This window comes from Taudactylus pleione, unplaced genomic scaffold (assembly GCF_031769625.1).
Source record: "Taudactylus pleione unplaced genomic scaffold, aTauple2 ptg000199l, whole genome shotgun sequence".
NCBI lineage: Eukaryota > Metazoa > Chordata > Amphibia > Anura > Myobatrachidae > Taudactylus > Taudactylus pleione.
Genome location: NW_028284601.1, coordinates 4,678,092 through 4,697,862, shown reverse-complemented (window position 1 = coordinate 4,697,862; position 19,771 = coordinate 4,678,092). Strand labels below are relative to the sequence as shown.

At 42.7% G+C, this 19,771-nt stretch overlaps 1 protein-coding gene across 7 annotated transcripts in view; it reads left to right on the top strand.

Moving 5' to 3' along the window:
* Positions 1-19,771, top strand: part of RYR1 (ryanodine receptor 1) — a 211,666-nt gene that overhangs the window by 72,432 nt on the left and 119,463 nt on the right. For all 7 annotated transcript variants that reach the window (XM_088477043.1, XM_088477047.1, XM_088477044.1 and 4 more), the window contains exons 2-18: positions 3,109-3,228; positions 3,326-3,430; positions 9,766-9,840; positions 11,106-11,184; positions 12,645-12,757; positions 12,855-12,954; positions 13,571-13,667; positions 13,749-13,823; positions 14,798-14,954; positions 15,191-15,355; positions 15,512-15,633; positions 16,315-16,501; positions 17,668-17,803; positions 18,207-18,302; positions 18,463-18,581; positions 18,694-18,827; positions 18,948-19,189. In XM_088477043.1, coding sequence (XP_088333169.1) covers positions 3,109-3,228; positions 3,326-3,430; positions 9,766-9,840; positions 11,106-11,184; positions 12,645-12,757; positions 12,855-12,954; positions 13,571-13,667; positions 13,749-13,823; positions 14,798-14,954; positions 15,191-15,355; positions 15,512-15,633; positions 16,315-16,501; positions 17,668-17,803; positions 18,207-18,302; positions 18,463-18,581; positions 18,694-18,827; positions 18,948-19,189 — 2,122 coding nt within the window. The remainder of the gene's footprint in view (positions 1-3,108; positions 3,229-3,325; positions 3,431-9,765; positions 9,841-11,105; positions 11,185-12,644; positions 12,758-12,854; positions 12,955-13,570; positions 13,668-13,748; positions 13,824-14,797; positions 14,955-15,190; positions 15,356-15,511; positions 15,634-16,314; positions 16,502-17,667; positions 17,804-18,206; positions 18,303-18,462; positions 18,582-18,693; positions 18,828-18,947; positions 19,190-19,771) is intronic.

The window sequence follows — 19,771 nt, the reverse complement described above, 5'->3', positions numbered from 1 at the left end:
ATTTATTTGCTAATGGATAGGCCCCTTAACTCTTCCTGTTACTCCATATAACTTCTCTATAACTACTCATGTTACTCCATATCAGGGGCGGATTTAGACTTTTCTTTTAGGGGGTGCACTTACGAATTTATCCTAACTCCTACCATACATAAATACATATATACACTGTAAAATCAAATAAAAATGTTCAAGTAACTGTATACATGCACACAAACGCTAACTTCAAAAACGTTGGCTGCACGGGTTCTGGTGCTGTCGACTGAACCAATTCCTACTTATTAACATCTCCCTATAGCTCCTCCTGTGTTACTCCATATAACCTATTTATAACTCCTTCTGTTACTCCATATAACATCTCCTTATAAATCCTCCTGTTACTCAATATAACCTCTCTATAACTACTCCTGTTACTCCATATAGCCGCTTCTTATAAGTCCTCCTGTTACTCCATATAGCCTTGTTATAACTACTCCTGTTATTCCATATAGCCTCTTCTTATAACTCATGCTATTACTCAAAATAGCCGCTTCTTATAGGTCCTCCTGTTACTCCATATAGCCCTGCTAGAACTATTCTTGTTATTCCATATAGCCACTTCTTTTAACTAATGCTGTTAATCTTCATAATTAAATCTCCTTAGAACTTCTACTATGATAACATATAACACCGGGTTGAGTATGGAATGCCGGCAATCGGGATCCCAGGAGTCAGAATCCCAACACCAGGATCCTGGCAGGGTTAACATACCGACACTTGTTAGTCGGTATGCTAACCCTCCCCCTCTTTGTACCCTTACCCTCCCTTTTTGGTGCCTAACCCTAACCTCCTTCCTTAGTGCCTGAACCTAACCGCACCCTAAACCCCACCCTCCCCTCTCAGTGTCTAACCCAGTGGTTCCCAAACTGTGTGCCGTGCCTCCCTGGTGTGCCTCAGAGGACTTGCAGGGGTGCCTTGGGTTGGTGGTCCAGTACCAAATAAAATTATTTTTAGTCAGTGTGATTATTATTATTATTATTATTATCCTTTATTTATATGGCGCCACAAAGGTTCCGCAGCGCCTTACACAGCACATAAATGAGCACACAAGAAAAACAGTTAATAGTAATACAAAACAATGCAGGACAAGGACAAGGTTATAAACTCAGCTGCAAAACACAAGCAGCAGGACATGAGCAACCAGGTGTTAGGTGCCGTTGTGGGGAGTTAGGAGTAAATGATACTATAAGTAGGGGGAGGAGAAACACGTGAGGATGAGGGCCCTGCTCGTGAGAGCTTACATTCTAAAGGGGAAGGGCATAACCAGTGCTGGCTGCTGCCAATCAAAAAATATGTGGACAAAAAGAAGAGCAGTCCTGTCACCGACCACATAACTGAACCTAAGGGTGGCAAATACTTTTTTTTTTTTTCTCAATAAGAAACTTTTGGCCCAGAGGTGCCGTAGAATAAATGCTGATACTCTGGGACGCCTTGATTCAAAAATGTTGGGAACCACTGGCCTAACCCTAACATTCCCCCTAGTGCCTAACCCTAACCCTGCACCATAAACCTAACCCTTCCCTAACCCCCGATACTTACAGTACCTTCGGGATGCCGGCGAACGGGATTCTGGAGCCGGTATTTCGACCATCGGCATGCTGCACACCGGGATGCCGACTACATCCTATAATACAATTTAGAAGTTTTCCTATTACTTCAAATAACTTCTCCTGCTGCTTCAGCTAGCTCCTATCTATAACATTTATAACATTTCCTTTAGTATCTCCATATTATCTCCCATTGGGGCATATGTATCAAAGCTTGATGTAAGATAAAATTGAGAAAAATATATCACCAACCAATCAGCTCCAAACTATAATTTCTTAAACATAGCCTGCAAAATGTAAGATAGAAGCTGATTGGTTGGTGATATATATCTCACAATGTTAGCTCACATCAAGCTTTGATACATATGCCCCATTGCCTCTTCTTAATATTCCATATAACTTCTCATATTAGTTAATGTAACTTGTCTTCATAATTCTTCCTATTACTCTTTACACCAGCTCATATTACTCCAGCCATGCACATAACTTTTACTATAAAGCTCAATACTGTCTTGCATTGCTTCCACAGAACATCTCCTATTTCTCCATTTAAAGTATTCTTACAAATGCACCCTCATACTCTTCCTATCAGTCAAACTTTTTAACCCTTTTAAAATAGTTTTACATGCCAGTGTCTGTTTAAAGTGGTTCTATCCTTTAAATTATTTCCTAAAGTCTGACAAAGTGGACTCAAAGATAGTGGAGGAGAGAAAAATGTATTAGAAACACCGAGACAAGATTTATAACTGACCCTACTCTCTGCCCACAGAAAACTGTAATCTAATACTGCATGGTTACGCCGCCCAGCTCACGCTATGCTTCAATATGTTAGGAATGTGCCTCCGAGGCCTATTTACTAAAAATTATTAATATGATAATTGTAACTTTTTATTAACAGTTATTTCGGCAATAAAAAACAAAACTTGACTTGCATTTATTAAAAAATAAATAAATAAATATATACGAGAATTAAGTGCTACTCCGCCTCGCTGCGCCAATTTGTCTTTTTAAAGTAAAACACAGAACACACACGAACATTTATAATATATAATGTTATTTTTAAACTTGAACTTTTTATTTTTTTATAAAATAAAAAATTAAACATTACTCCATTAAAAAAAAAATCTTTATACGACGATAAAGCTTCTCTTATGCATTATCATATTGCCATTACCAGGCAGGCGTAGCAGCAGTACAAATAGCGGTGCATTGCCTGATACACTGTATACGCACCTCCATGCATAAGCCTGGCTTGGGCCACCACCAGCCTGAGCCAGTGACAATGACACCACCAATAGATTGGGTGAACTGAAACAGATCTGCCTGTTTTTGCACTCAAAATGGCCTTTTATAAATCTGCATCTAAAGCGCTGAATTCATGAAGGCATTTATGACCAGTTCTGCCTAGTGAAAGCCTTCTTCGCCTTCGGTCTACACATGTTGCTTTCTGTGATGGAGCATCGTAAATGTTCTGCCAAGTTCTCCTTGTACAAACTCAATCTCTGTTTTTGTGTCTTATTTGCAGGAAGATGTGGTGGTTCTGCAATGCAGTGCTACAATCCGAAAAGAGAACCTTAAGATGTGCATGGGAGCAGAGGGCTTTGGGAACCGTCTCTGCTTCCTGGAATCAACATCCAATGCTCAGGTTTGACAAAGACCTCTCGCTGCCCTTGTTTCTACTGCTCACCTTCCATGAGTCTCTTCCCATACGTCTCTCTTACGCATATTTCCTCTTCTTCTAGAATGTGCCTCCAGACCTGGCCATCTGCTGCTTTATTCTGGAGCAGTCTCTGTCAGTTCGAGCTCTGCAGGAAATGTTGGCCAACACGGTGGAGATGGGAAGCGAGGTATGGTCCATTCTTCTGCGGCACTGCACACAACATGCACACACACCTGTTTGTCTACTGCTTGTGTTTGCCCATAGTTTTGTCGCGGAATTTTGTAGCAGCGTGGCCAGAATGTGTGCTCATGTTACATTCTCTGCTGCTAGTAACTTGTTCTGAAGTTACATCTGTGTTGGAACTTGGAATTGATATGTTATCTTCTTTTTCCAGATCTATAGTAACTTTTTTCTCTTCTTCATCAAAGTTTTGGAAATTTTGCCCCATGCATAGGTTGTGGTTTCCAGATGCTTGTTTTCTTTCTAATCATAATTTCATCTATGCTGAGCAAACAAATTTTACTTCTCAGTTATTCCGTATCTGGGTTCTGTCGCTTCCTTATGCCTGGGTAGCTATGGTCTTGCTGTCGGTTGTTAAGCATTAAGGCCTCTATTTATAAAAGTGATAAAGACCATTTCTCCTGCTATTTACCAGGAGAAATAGGTATATACCATTGATGAACAGCCGAAACAGTGGATGAACACTCAGATCTATGCTGTTTCGCTTCGAGCAGAGAGGGAGTGCCTACCCTATAGCATACAGTGGTTTTGAGGCTCTTCCACTGTTATTGAAAAACTATTGCAAATAAACATAATGCCATCTGAAGATGATGCTATGCCTACTGGCACTGGAGAAAGGCATAAGTAGACTTTTCTCTTCCTGTTTTATCCCACAGTTCATCGCTCCCTTGGCACCTATTCTGCGCATGCAAAGAGTTGCACTTGTGCGGTGGGTATACCCAAAATGCGCAATTGCGATAGACTGCGAAAAGAGCCCACTGCAAGCTAGTTTTCTTCTCGCTAGGACAAGACTTTACCGCATAGTCTGTTCTGGCATTAGAATATATATAAAGACGACAAAATTTTCTAAACGAAATGACGCAACATTTTACATACAGACGTGTCCTTCTCACACACTTTTGCTGCTGTCGTGCCAAAGGTCCCGTTTGACACGGCTTGCACTTTGCATTTTTTTCGCCCAAAAATGCATCTTAGCTGCAAATGAATGCGACAAATCGCTTTAGGAGATTGCACAGATTAATTTTATATGCAACACTGGTACATCTGTGTGCGACTGAGTCTGAATCCGTATATATAAAGTGCTACGACGCATCATCCACGGCTGTTTAACACGCCAAGGTCCATTGTGCTTCATGAACAGACTCAAGACTCCTATACACTACACGATATTGCTAACGATTTGGCTGATTCTGATGCATCGGAACGACAAATGGTCAATATCGTGCAGTGTGTATGCAGTACATCGTCAACCGCATCGCCTGATCATTTGTACATGAAGGAAGATCAGGCGACGCGGCTGACGATCCCATGCCGTGCTATGCGGCGGGGACCAGCATATCGGGCGATTGGGCATCGGATCTCCCAGTGTGTATGGATCGTTGGGTCACATTGCTGGGTACACAGTTGTTAAGTGAGTACCCAGCTCAAATCGCATACAGATATTCAAGTGTCACATTTCAAATTAATCAGTGCAGTCTCGGGAAGCGAGACTGCCTCCATTTGCGTCTAAGACACATTTTCGGCCAAAAAGCATGTGAAAAAGGCACTTGGCGCAAACTAGGGCACACGGGACCTGGCGGGTCACTCACCCCAGACGTCTCGCGCCACATGGAATATTGAGGTTAGGCGGTATTAATACTAAAGTGATTATTTGGAAATGGAGATGTTGCCCATAGCAACCAATCAGATTCTACTTAACATTAAACTAGCACCTTCTTGAAGAAAATAGCTAGAATCTGATTGGTTGCCATGGGCAACAGCTCCACTTTTAAAAACTCTCACTTTAGTAAATATACCCCTAGGTGTATGAGGACAACTATGTATGGTTTCTCTAATCTTTTTAAATAGAGCCCTAAGTCTTTGAATAGAGTGCCTTTACAATGCAGCCCATTGAACCATTGGCCTACCCACTCAGTTTCTAGGGCAGGAGACAGAAAATCTACCTAGAGACAGCCAGTTTCGTTCTTATTTAGACTCTTCAGTGCAGTCCCATCCACGATGTCTCCGTTTGTCAGACTCAATATGGCTGCCTTGCAGATCTCTCTTTGACATAATTTTTTCTGTGTTTTGTTTTGGCTTTCTCTTCCTTGTCTTCGTGCTAGGTGCCCAATTTGGATAAATGGGTATGTTTTGTGGCCTTGCTCTGCTCCCTCCTGTGACTTCCCGCCCCTTCTATTGTTGCTGGAACCACATCACTCCTCCACTCTCACAAGCAATAGTCAAATACTGAGCTTCCCTGTTCGGTCATTGAAAATTCCCTACTCCTTGGCACTAGCTCTCTTTGCTCCTGCCTCCAACCCCAGTAATGCATTGTATCCAGTCTGCTTCCTTCTGGACTCACAATGACACCGCAATTAACGATGGGACAAATCCTTAGAAGGGATTCTGTGACCATGACACATTGCTGAAATTCTCCTACACTCTGGTTTCAAGTCAACTGTTTTAAAATCTCTCTGAAAATAGACAGTCCCTCATCATATGGGTCTCCTTAGCATATTCTACCTCCATCCTTGAATTTCACTTAAATATTAGTGGTGTATATCATGTATTTATTATTTTAAATAGTAGATGCACATTGTGCAGCATTTTCCTATTTAAAATTGGTAGTGGCACCAATGACCCCACACTAGAAAAACAATGATACTGTATAGTCCTAGTAATTAGCAAAGCATTCATCACTTTGGTTTTGAAATCAGCTAATTAGTTAAAGGGGAACTACCCTGACTTTTTTAACTGCAATATATTATTTACAGTATTATTTTGATCAGCTATTTATATAGCACCAACCAGTGATGCAGCACAGTACAATTTGTGGGGGCACTGAGAGGAGGGGGGACAGACACAAAGTACCCAATTACGGGCCTGTTTAGGGGCTTGGGCTTTTGAGGAGGAGAAGTCATGCCCAAAATGCAGAGGGACTATGGGCCTGATTCAGACCCGCTCGCAAGTGCTTGTAAGCGGGTCGATGGTGGGCCAGTGCGCATGCGCGAGCCCTGGAGCGAGAGCGCAAAAAGCACTCGCTCTCCGGTGCTCGCAACAAACAAACGCCCCGTTTTGTAGGCGGGGAGGGGGGGTGGCTGGGCAAACGGAGGCGTTCCTGCAGGAACGCCTGCCGTTTGTGGGCGGCCCTACTGACATTTCACGTGATGTTAGTAGGTGGACTTCCTGCTCTATTAGAGCAGGAAGTCTACTGGGGCTTTCGGCCACGAGACCCTACCGTAAGGGTCTCGTCGCAAGCCCGATGGTCGCGATGGTCTTGACCATTGCAACCATCACCTGGCCGCTCGCATAAGCTGTGGGTGGTCATCCACAGCTATACGAGCGGCCAGGAGGTCGCAACTTAAAAAACAAGTGCCCGCCCTGATTCAGAGCGAGCACTCGCTTTTTGCGAGCGGCTCTGAATCAGGCCCAATGTCCACTTCATGTGATGAAGACCTTGTAATCCACAACAGGGCCTGATCTTATTCCCTAGCAGTGTCGGCTCCAGAGGTGAGGCTTCAGCAAAGTCCAAAATTCAAATAGGGGAGCCACAGCAACTGCTAGTGAGTCCCAGACAGCGTTTTTTGGCAGCGTTTGGGGTGCAGTTGGTGTGGCTCCCCTATTTGAATTTTGCCCCACCTCTGGAGCTGCCACTGCCCCATAGCACCAAGCCCGAAAAATGTCCTGGTGGCACTGACAATTTGGGGAAAGATTGCTGCACAAACAGTAAACAAATACCGAGACAAAATTAATAGAGGGCCTGAATACCAGGGTATTATTCAAAGAGTTTTTTTTTTTTCCAAACTGTTTTTATTGAGAAAAAAATAAAAAAATAAGGGGGGTGGGGGGGGGGCATACATATATTTGGAAACACATACACAGTAATAAGTTCTAGGAGTGAGAGCAATACAATACATTTCATAAAATAAACAGTCCTCTACATTGGGATTATAAGAAAACAATATACCACAGTACAAAGTTGCAAATAGTCTAAATACTATAGATGTTTCACAAATCGTACAACTTTAATAAAAAAAGAAAAAACAAGGAAACAAACTTAAAGAAAATATAAAAAGGGGTGGAAAAAGGGGCAAGGAACATCCGAGGGATAAAGAAAGGAAGGGGAGGAGGTTTAAAAAATCCAAAGACTACACTTCCATTATCTCAAGCAGGCTGGTAAACTGATTCCATCACTGGCGTATCATCAGCTTAGTGAGAAGTCTAAGAAGAGGAGGGTGGAGGTGGTACGGTTAGACCCATATAGTTGGCATATATAGGGGATTTCTTGAATTCCAGCCACAGTAACCAGGTGGCCATAAAATCTGTAGGATTCCCAAAGAAAAGAAAATAATATCATTCATGTCCATGTAATAATCAATCTTCTTGAACCAATCTCTAATAGAAGGAGCTGAAGTGGATTTCCATAGGACCGGGATCACTGCATTTACCGCATTATTAAGGTGCCTTAAAAGGGATTCTTTATAAGTGCCAGAAGGAGCAGAGGTGGTATTTAGGAACCAAAACCCGGGGTCTTTAGGGACATCACCTCTAGAATTGCTGCAGAACATTTAAAGACATCAGACCAAAATAGGGAAATGGATGGGCAGTCCCATCAAATATGTATAAGGCTTTCCAGGGGCTGTTTTACATCTCCAACATTCATTAGTAATCTTGAGATACATTTTATTTAATACGACAAGATATCTGTACCAATGGGAGATTACCTTATAGAGGGTTTCAAGAGTAGCAGTGCATAGCGAGCTAGCATGGGTGTTTCGAAAGATTTTTCCCCACTCAATATCATGTACTCTACCATGAAGTTCTCTTTCCCAGGCCAATGTAAAGGAATGAGGTGTATGAAATAGGTTTTCAATCATTAAAGTATAGAGAGTGGAAATTGCATGAGAGGGTGACTGAGGAGAGACACACAGGGGTAAGGGTAAGGTCCCTGCAGAGATCAGAGGATTTAAGGGAAGTGGTAATGAAGTGTCGGAGTTGAAGATATTTCCAAAACTCTGACTGGGGAAGATCCCAAGATGATTGTACTTCTGAGAAAGAACATATCCCAGATGGGCATATCAACTGACCTAGACAAAATATTCTTACTGCTGCCCAAAAGTTGTTTTTTTTTTTAAAGAAGTTAAACTAAATTAATGTTTCCTACTGAACAGAACAATGTTCTTCCCATTAAACCTATAGGTATCCTTCTCCATTCCTTTGCCAGCATGAAACATTTCTCATGAGCATTCAGTGACTGAAATACCTCTAGGTAGCCACCAACCCAAACCGGAGTCCTTATGCAAAGTAATTAATACATATATCATAGGGTATGGAGGAAAAAACAATGAAAAAATATCAATAAAAATTTACATGCCTAACAACGTATTTGGACAAATATCTAGTAAGTTTCTCTTTAAAGAAGTGTCCATTCTGAGAAATCCTGTCCAGGGGATTGTGACCTAAGCTCCCCACTTTCTCTAGTCTTGTACAATCCTGCGATAGATGTGGTTCCAGCAGTGATGCCTCACCGCACTCCCTATCTGCTGGCCTCCTTGTTTTGCAGCCTGTGTGCAGAAGTCCTTTCTATTTGTCCTCTTCTCCTGACCTCACATCTTACCAACACTAGACCTTCTTCCCACCATTGACTCTCATTTTTTTAATTTATAATTCCTTCTCTTTCCTTTCTCCACTGCATGGTATAAACAAAACCTCCATTCTAACAGGTGTTTACCAGGTGACTGAAGATTTGGGAAATGCAACCCGTGGAATCCTTGGAGTTACTGCAGTTTGCTTGGGGAGGGGGTTGGTAGAGCTGTGGAAATCTTGAGCCTTCCTAATGAATGGTTAATTGGATGGCAGCACTCTTCATTGTTCTAAAGAAACAATACACATCATTAGTTCACAGTATAACTAAATCCTTTGTTGCTGAATTGAGAGACATGTCATTGAACATCTCATGACAGAGAACAGTGAGGATTGCTCCACCTGTATGTTTGGGTTAGTTCATCCCCCAGATGGACCTAAGTTCTGATGGCTATAATGTTTGGTAACCCACAACATATTTTGATTTGCATGTAATCATTATGAGTAGAAGTGCTCTTGTAACCTCACATCAGAAGTCTAGACCTTCTAGATTTGTAGCAAGCTACGTAACAACACATCATAAACCTTTCCAGCATTTTGTAAGGAGGTGAATGGGTCTTGGTTGACCATTCCATTTAGGATTAACAGGCAGTGGGATGTAGTGGACAATTTATTCAAGGGAATGCCGCCCTCATTTTATTCTCTCTTCCACGCTTCCAGTCTTCTCAAGGTGGAGGGCACCGAACGTTACTCTATGGTCACGCCATCCTTTTGAGACACTGCCACAGCCATATGGTAAGGAATGGTGGTATTTGCTTTTAAGTATTTTAACTTTTGACAAAATTCTAAAAAGCATAATTAAATAAAATTGTAAAGCAGATCTCTCCGGTGCTGAGATGAGTATAAGTTTATATAAAAGTGTCTATGACACAAATATGTGAATCCAGTCCCTTAATCTCCATCTAGGAGAGCTAAGCAACATTATGGAACTGTTTAGGGTAGAATTACCCCTCCAGCTAAATATGGTCAAAGAAACCTTTTAGTCACAAAAGTGAGCTGACCAAAAACAGAATGGTCAATAATAAAATACATCAAAATATTGTTATGAACAAACGAGTAAAAAAAGATGTTAAAATCGTTTTTACTAGTGCAGACAATAGTTGATAAATGACATAAAAAATCATTAAAAAAAATAATTTAAAAACCACAGTATCACATGATAAAAAGGAGGCATAAAAATAAAGTTCTCGCTTAAAATCTGCTATGCGTTTCGGGGCACTTGGCACTTCCTCAGGCAGTAAAGAACGGCAGGTGCCGTGAAACGCGTTGTAGATTTCAAGTGAGAACTGTATTTTTTCTTTTTATGTACCAGACCAACTATCATCAACTAACTAACTGTCCAACTTGCAGTAGATTTTTAGCAAATATAATATGATGAGTTAAAGTTTCATCTTATTATAGAAGTTATTAATTTTCTCATCTTTGTTGAGTAAATAATTCCACGGGGTTCTGCCCCTTTCATACTACACCTATGGAGCACGTAATAGTCCATCTGGTCCAAAGATGCTCAGGTCAACCTTGTAGTTTTCTATCAAACTGACCTGATCTTACATTCTACGTGCCTAACCAAAGGATCATTCTGAATGACCCAATCTAAATGGATCAGATCTGATTGCTTAACACATAAAAATCAGGTTGGCCCATGATGGATATAAGTATATTGTTGATGACACACAGGCAGATGTGGTTGTGTGGCTCAGTCACGGAACAACTGGATCCATGCAATTTGGCCCTGCATATGCCCAGCGGCACTGTTACCTCTTGGCTCGGTTAAAAATGCAACCTGCTAGGGAAATTCCTGCAATTTGCAGCCCTTCAGAGTAGAGTCCTCAGTAGATGGACCTTTTTAACCATTTCCTATATATTAAAGTCTACCTATCGCCTGTACACTGTGGAAGAAGCATGTTGTGGAGGGTTCACCCTATTGATTTATTATTTAACCACACGTCAATTCTTCTAAGCGCCATTGACAATAAATTTTCTACCATCTTCCTCTTTAGTATCTCTGCTGTCTCACAACATCTCGATCTCTCACTGACAAGCTAGCATTTGATGTTGGTCTTCAAGAGGACGCTACAGGTAGAGTGCAAGCTGTGCAGATGACAAGGAGAGATGTCTGTGCATGCTATACCGCATAACAGCTCACTATCTAAAGGCCAATTCCCTGTAGCTGGTGTTAATGTGGTGAAATATAAATGGGCGCCAGGCAGGTTAGATCACTCTGGAATGCTTACTTGAAAAACTGCATTGGTGGGGATGGGTTAGGTGGTGATTACTCCATATTACCTCTGAAAAGTATAAATTTGGTATTAACCATTCAGAAGTTACTATTATTACTATTATTATTATCAGCATTGAGAATATATCAGTCATTCACACCAGTTCCAGCCCCGTCAGTTTTATGGGCCTGTTTCAGATATGTTCGTAAACCTGATGGTGGTGGGTCTGCACAGGCGCAGGACCCGTTCACGCAGTGCCCTCAAGCCACAGCATGTCGATCCTGTTTGGGGGAGGGGGCGGTACCGGGCTGTGTTCCTAGAAATGGTGGCGTCACCCCGTTTCCTGGGAGTGTCGAGGCCAAGGTATGTGTCACAGGATGCAGATTTCCTTGCCTTGCAAATGTCCAGAAGCCGGCCAGGCTGAGTAAAGCTTCGGCTTGTGCAGTCTGGCAAGAGCAGCAACCATCACGACGGTGATCCAAAGCAGCATCTACAGACGCTGCACTCGGATCGCAGATGCATGTCGGAGACGTATGTTGCCAACAGGTGCCTCCTTCTGCATTATCATTTTAGTTGGACGATATTGCACAAGCACTTCCTTGAACCAGGCCCTATATTCCCTATCACATAGACACACAACCTACACTAATGTTTTTGGTGTGTCGTAGGAAACCAGCGCACCAAAGGAAACCGACGCAACCAAAAGGAGCACATACAAACTCCACACAGAGAGAGTCTAGTTAAGAATTGAATGCACGATCTCAGTGCTGTGAGGCAGTAATGCTAATCACTACACCAACCTTGCTTACCAAGAAGTTCCCAACTTTGTGAAAATGATTCAGAGGAGAAATTGATATTTGCTTCTGGCAAGCTCAATAAAAAAAATATTACCCTATCTGCTGGTGCCACACAAGTCACCCTCAACTTCCTGAGTCATTGCATGCTCGGAAATTAATCACATAATGGCTCCCATTTACTAACGAGTTTTAGCATCAAAACGAGTGATAAATTTCACTGTGTATGATAAATGGTGCTCCAGCCAATCAGCTCCCAACTGTCATTTTTCTAACAGATGACAGTTAGGAGCTGATTGGCTGGAGCACCATTATCATACACAGTGAAATTTATCACTCGTTTTGGTGCTAAAACTCGTTAGTAAATGAGGCCCAATGTCTGACATATTATATGCATGTGAAATGGTGGACATGCTCTTCCATCAGGGTTTTGATCTGATTTCGAGCTCTAATGTCACTAATGAGCTGCCTGTAAATGAACATGTTGGGGTATGTATGATCATTGCTCTTGTCTGGTGATGAGCAGGGGAGGCATGCTGGTGGACCATCCATCCGGCTTCCAAACAGCGCTCAGAAGGAGAGAAGGTGCGAATAGGCGATGACTTGATCCTAGTCAGTGTCTCCTCAGAACGGTATCTGGTAAGGTCACAATACAGATGTATTTAAGAGAAACTACTGTACCAACTTTCTATTGTATTGCTCTCTTCTTACTGACTTATTCCTTTACCCATGCCAGCACCTCTCCACTGCCAGCGGGGACCTCCAAGTGGATGCCTCCTTCATGCAGACCCTCTGGAACATGAACCCGATTACCTCAGGCTGTGAGTTAGCTGAAGGTAGGAGAACAAGCTCACAGGAGCAGCGAGGCTACAAATAATGCAGTGTAACTATAATACCCAATTTGATGTGTGCAACTTGCAGTAGGGGCGCAGGGTTTGCCTAGCTGTGGGACATGTACTTTTTGGGTCAACTATGGTCTATTTTATAAGTGCTTCCAGCTGAAAATAGAGGTTTAATGTGTTAATAAACAATACGATAGGAGTGTGGATCTTTAAGAGAATGCTGTAATAGATCCAACATGTTCCCTTCCATCAGGTACAAAATGCTCTACTTCTGGAACACCCACTTCAGTTATGATTGCAGTTACCTGTGTTAAACTAATCAATTGATGTAAAGGGCGTTCCAACACAGGTGACTACAATTATACACATAACATGGGAAGTCCAGGAGCAGAGCATTGTGTACCTGGGGGAAGGGGTCATGTTGGAGGGTCTATAATAGTGAAGATGTACCATAAAACTGGTTGAGTGGTACTAATCAGCTGGATATGTCGGGCATTGTCACGGTTGGAACTTTAAATGTACATGTCTGGTATGGTCCCAAGGAGATTTTGTAGTACTGACTTTTTACAAACTGAAATTGATTGGAATTCATTCTTGGACATTTCCATAGGATACCTGACCGGGGGACATGTCTTGCGTTTGTTTCATGGTCATATGGATGAATGTTTGACCATTTCCTCTACAGACCAAGGAGAGGAGCAGCGTCGGTAAGTCCCAGCTTGGATGATGAGTTGGGCAGTGTGGGCCCGGATTGTAGTTACACTTCTCTCCCTCTCCCTTACCTACAGGATACCCCATTACGAAGGAGGGGCTGTTTGTTCCCATGCACGTTCATTGTGGAGGCTTGAGCCCCTGCGAATTAGGTAATTATGTAACACATCTTCATTTGTTATCGTCTGATAATTTTAGGTCCAGACTGCATAGGATTCTGGCTATTAAAACTAATTAAGAACCGTACTGTATGTGTTATTTTTCTTTTCTTTGCATACAAAACTAATGCGGTATATATGCAGATTTAAATAGAATTTGCCATTTTAAAGAGCAACATCTCAGGAGAACTAATATTTTATTTTTCTGATTTTTTTCTATTATGTTATGCTGATCAGTGAGTGTATTTCTGACTGGTTAGTTCGTGTTAGTCAGTGGATGTATTTCTGACTGGGTAGTTCGTGTTAGTCAGTGGGTAATTCCTGACTGGTTAGTTCATGTTAATCAGTGGGTGTATTTTTGACCAATCAATTTGCGTTAATCAGTGGGTGTGTTTGTGAACAATCAGTTCATGTTAATCAGTGGGTGCATTTGTGACCAATCAGTTCATGTTAATCAGTGGGTGTATTTGTGACAGATTAGTTAATGTTAATCTGTGGGTGCATTTGTGACCAATCAGTTCATGTTAATCAGTGGGTGTATTTTTGACCAATCAGTTCATGTTAATCAGTGGGTGTATTTGTGACCAATCAGTTCATGTTAATTAGTGGGTGCATTTGTGACCAATCAGTTCATGTTAATCAGTGGGTGCATTTGTGACCAATCAGTTCATGTTAATTAGTGGGTGCATTTGTGACCAATCAGTTCATGTTAATCAGTGGGTGTATTTTTGACCAATCAGTTCATGTTAATCAGTGGGTGCATTTGTGACCAATCAGTTTGCGTTAATCAGTGGGTGCATTTGTGACCAATCAGTTCATGTTAATCAGTGGGTACATATGTGACCAATCGGTTCATGTTAACCAGTGGGTGTATTTGTGACAGATTAGTTCATGTTAATCTGTGGGTGAATTTGTGACCTTTCAGTTCATGTTAACCAGAGGGTGTATTGGGACTAATCTGTTTACAGCTGGAGTGGGAGCCACATGAGATCAGGACAGCCATTCCGCGTGCGTCACGTGACTACAGGGAGGTACCTGGCCCGTGAGGAGGAGAAGGGTCTGGTGCTCTTTGATTCTGAGAAAGCCAACACCAAAGCCACCTCATTTTGCTTCCGGGCTTCCAAGGTACAGGAGAACTTTCTGAAACTGAATGGACGACTTTAATGAAAATTGATAGCCTGTTAACGCCATAAACATGAAGCCGCTTTTTGCCGTCATTTTCTAAACTGTCTGCGCTTGCCCCTGTAATATTTGGAATCTTGCCCCTGTTCTGATTATCATCTGTCCTTGCTCTCACCTTCCTTTCTGTTATGCTCCAATGTGACCTCTTTCCACTGTGATTTCTCATGAAACCACTATAGGAAAAGTTGGATGTTGCCCCTAAACGAGACATAGAAGGGATGGGACCTGCTGAGATAAAATATGGAGAGTCCATGTGCTTTGTCCAACACGTACAGAGTGGTCTCTGGCTCACTTATGCTGCTGCAGATTCCAAAGTTGTCCGACTGGGGCCACCAAAACGCAAGGTGAATGTAATAGTCTCGTAAATGTCTGCCTTGGATGGAACGTCATTCATATTTGTATTTGGACTGATTAGAAGGAACATTGGATGTTGGATCATATTGTGCTAATTGTTATCATCTTATCTCCCTGTGTCTGATACTCTTCTTTGTTCATCTAAGGCTATTTTACACCAAGAGGGACATATGGATGATGCTTTGTCTCTGTCACGCTCCCAAAGAGAAGAATCGCAAGCAGCAAGAATGATATTCAGCACAGCCGCTCTGTTCAACATGTTCATCAAGTTAGTCAATCACTGGCCAATTACCCTTTATTACTGCACTATGGGCTTGATTCAGATATATAGGTAAACCTGATGGTTTATGTACATATCTGATTTTTGTGGGTCTGCACATGAGCAGGACCTGTCCTGCGCACGTGCAGAATGAGTCCTGCATGTTAGCACGCAGTGCCCAATCCTACAGCGTGACTGACATACTGTGGCCATTTGGGGGCGGAGAGGGGGTGTTGCCGGCCTGTATTACCAGAAACGGGTGCATGTGGGAGTGCCGAGGCCACAGACTGTGGTGGAGGACGCAGAGTTCCTGGTCTTGCAAGGGGCATTAGACGGCCAGTCTGTATAAGTATGGTTTACCAGATGGCCGATGCTACAAACATTGAAACCGATGATCGCAATGTTGATCCGATGCTGGATCTTTGGTAGTTGTTCTATCAGGTGTGTTGCGATTTACAGGTGAGAAATTACATCTATATTATGAATGGAGCTAAAAGCGTCACAGGATTTGCTAAAGTCAGGCGGACTGGGAGGAAAGAGTGCGACAAAACACTTTCCATAATAATTAGTTACTACTAAGTCTGTTTTCCCCAATAGATTTAGCTCACACTTAGCAGAGGTCAAGCGTTTCTATGTCATTTTGATGCACTGATGTCATCTCATTGTGGTGTTTGTATACCTCATATCCAGGGGTCTGGACAGTTTGAGTGGGAAGATCAAGCCCTCAAAACCGGTCAATTTGCCCATTGACATGGTCCTTCTAACCCTGCAAGATCTGATTGGCTATTTCCAACACCCAGATGAGGAGTTACAGCACGAGGAGAAGCAGACCAAGCTCCGATCCCTGAAAAACCGCCAGAACCTCTTCCAGGAAGAGGTGAGAGAGCACTGGAGATGGAGATTGAAATGGCTCATACTTCAGACCCATACTTTCCTCCATGGTTTTAAGGCCCTGATTCAGACCCACTCGCGAGCGGCTGTCCGCTCGCAAGTGGGTCGATGTTATGCACTGAGCATGCGCACGACGGAGGGAGCTCCGTCGCGCGCTTGCGCCAGACGCGACGAGCGAAGGAAAGTCCTTCGCTCGTTGTGTCTGATCAAAGGGGGCGTGCTGTCGATGTTGATTGACAGCACGCCCCCTTTGGTGGGCGTGCCGGGGGCGTGCCTCCCTGACGGGGGCGTTCCCACTGGAACGCCTCCCGTCAGAAGCCGGCCCACTGACATCACTAGTGATGTCAGTGGGAGTGATTTTGGCTCTGATAGAGCCAAAATCACTCCGGAGCTTGCGGTTGAAAACCTCAACCGCAGGCTCCGGCTCGCAGTTTCGATGGTCGCGATGGTCACGACCATCGCGGCCATCACAATGCACGCTCGTATAGGCTGTGGGTGGTGACCCACAGCTATACGAGCGTCCAGGAGGACGCTCCATTTTCATGGAGGGCGGCCCTCATTCAGAGCGTGTGCTCTGCTCAGAGTGTACGGCTCTGAATGAGGGCCTAAGTTATCAATCTGGGGCCAGATTCTGAGTGGCAGACAGCGCATGGGCAGTAGCAAATATAGGATCTCTGTGTTTTCTCTCCATCTGTATAATGGGTGTTTCTGAGTGACAACTGGTGGTTACAATGTGGATGCAAAAGAGCCATCTCATGGGAGTGTCGTGGGTGAGATCAGTCCTGTTTTGAGTTGTACGTATGACCAGAAGATGTCTGCTTCAGTATGGGGTAGGTGTAAGTGCTGATGCCAATGATGACAGTGGGTGGTACAACTATATGCATACAGCCGTGCGTATACTCAAATTAGCATATGTTCCAAATCCGGCTGCAGCGGCTATCCGGGCTAGTGGATGCTTCATGGCCAACCCAGAACTAGGCCTTTAATGTCTGTCAGCTGTTCCACTGATGCCACGTGTCTAGTATCCTGAAATATAAAATCCTAAAGCAGTTTTCTGTGTTCCTCAAACTGATTTTATTTAAACTGAAGAATTTCCGCACTCTCTATGCATTGATATTATATACAAGTGCCTGTTGCCATGTTCCTCCTCAGGGAATTATCTCGCTCGTTTTGGACTGCATAGACCGGCTGAACATCTACAGCACGGCTGCTCACTTTGCAGAGTTTGCTGGAGAGGAAGCTGCTGAGTCCTGGAAGGAGATAGTAAATTTGCTTTACGAATTGCTTGGTACGTAGCTATAATAAATGGTGGGATCAGGCCAATATTCCTGGTAAAGTCCCAAATGCCTGGCCGGAAGAAGTGGGCTGTCTTAATTTATCACATTGACATTTTTTACTATGTTATCATTACAAGTCATTAAAAAAAATAATGATCAATAATTATTATAATAACTGGTGGAATAAATGTTTTCATTGCACACGTGTTGAATGAAATGGAGAAATGGTTATAACTAACGCGTTTCGCATTGATGGTGATTGGTGGTTAGGCACCACAGTAAAGAAGCCAAACAGGGCAAATGTTTGAAATCCAGGATGGAGGTATTAAAAAATGTTTTCCCAGACGTATTGTAAATATTACATTTAATGAACTAAGCAATATACCTTCATTCATACCTTTCTTTGTCACACAGCGGCTTTAATACGGGGGAATCGCTCCAACTGCGCCCTGTTCTCTAGTAACTTAGACTGGGTGGTCAGCAAATTGGACCGACTGGAAGCTTCATCAGGTGAGGGCCAGAAAGCCTTGCACAAACAATATTGTGATTTTGTTTCTCCATGTAATATTAACTTACTGCTGTAGCATGTATCTAATACCATAAGTTGGAATGATTGTCTGGGAGTGACACTTTAGGAATCTGTGCTTAGTAGGCATTTCTCTCATTACAGGTATTTTGGAGGTTTTGTATTGCGTGCTGATTGAGAGTCCTGAAGTTTTGAACATTATTAAAGAGAACCACATCAAATCCATTATTTCTCTACTCGATAAGCACGGGCGAAACCATAAGGTAACTTTAGATCATGTTTGACACCCACCTACTGCATTGCCCTTATCTGTCAAATTTAATTTTTTTTCTATCTGTTGTCTTCTGCTCTTGATGACCTGTCCTCTTATCTCAGGTCCTGGATGTCCTCTGCTCTCTCTGTGTGTGTAACGGGGTAGCTGTAAGATCCAACCAGAATCTAATAACGGAGAACCTGCTTCCCCGCAGAGACCTTCTTCTCCAGACCAGGCTGGTTAACTATGTCACCAGGTCTGTGTTCTTTCCGTGGGTTTATTTTATGAAGCCCAACCCAACCCCCCCTTTTTTTTTTTTAAAGAATAGAGTACAAATACCTATATATGTTAATGATGCATCTTTAATGTATTTTAGCATGAGACCTAATGTCTTCTTGGGAACATGTGAAGGATCCACCCAGTTCAAAAAGTGGTATTTTGAGGTGATTGTTGATCACGTGGAACCCTTTGTGACTGCTGAGACCACTCACCTGCGTGTTGGTTGGGCACTGAATGAAGGGTACAGTCCCTATCCTGGTGCTGGGGAAGGCTGGGGAGCCAATGGTGTAGGTGATGACTTGTACTCCTTCTCTTTCGATGGTCTTCACCTTTGGTCAGGTGAGTTGGATGTCAATGATTAGTAGATAGGATGTTCACTTATCTAGGTCCACTATTGTGCCCAATATTTAAAGTAGAACATTGTTTACCTTTGGTGATAAAGGAAGTAAAGGGCCCATTTATCAATGATCACATACTCAATGCGATCTATATTAGCACTCATGGTCGCATTGTAGAATACACAGGATTCTAGAGCTTGGTAAATCCGACAGCATTGCACCCTCCCCATAAAAACCTATGGAGGATATGGCTGCTTCAGAAATGGAGGTACCGCAGCTGATATCAGAGATATCGGCTGCAGTTCATCCATAATACATCTGGGAGATATTATTTTATTCTCTCAAAAACTGGTGTTTTTGGGGAATATGCCACAAATAGTTAATGATAATTGGGCCCCTATATGACACTAGTTTCTAACTTAGGAATGAGAAGGCGTAATGTCCCTTTCAATAAAGTTTCCTTATTTAGTTTGTAATGGTTTAAATTAGGGGTGTGCACCGGCCACTTTTCGTGTTTTGTGTTTTGGTTTTGGATCTGGATCTTTCTTCGTGTTTTGGATCTGGATTGGTTTTGCCAAAACCA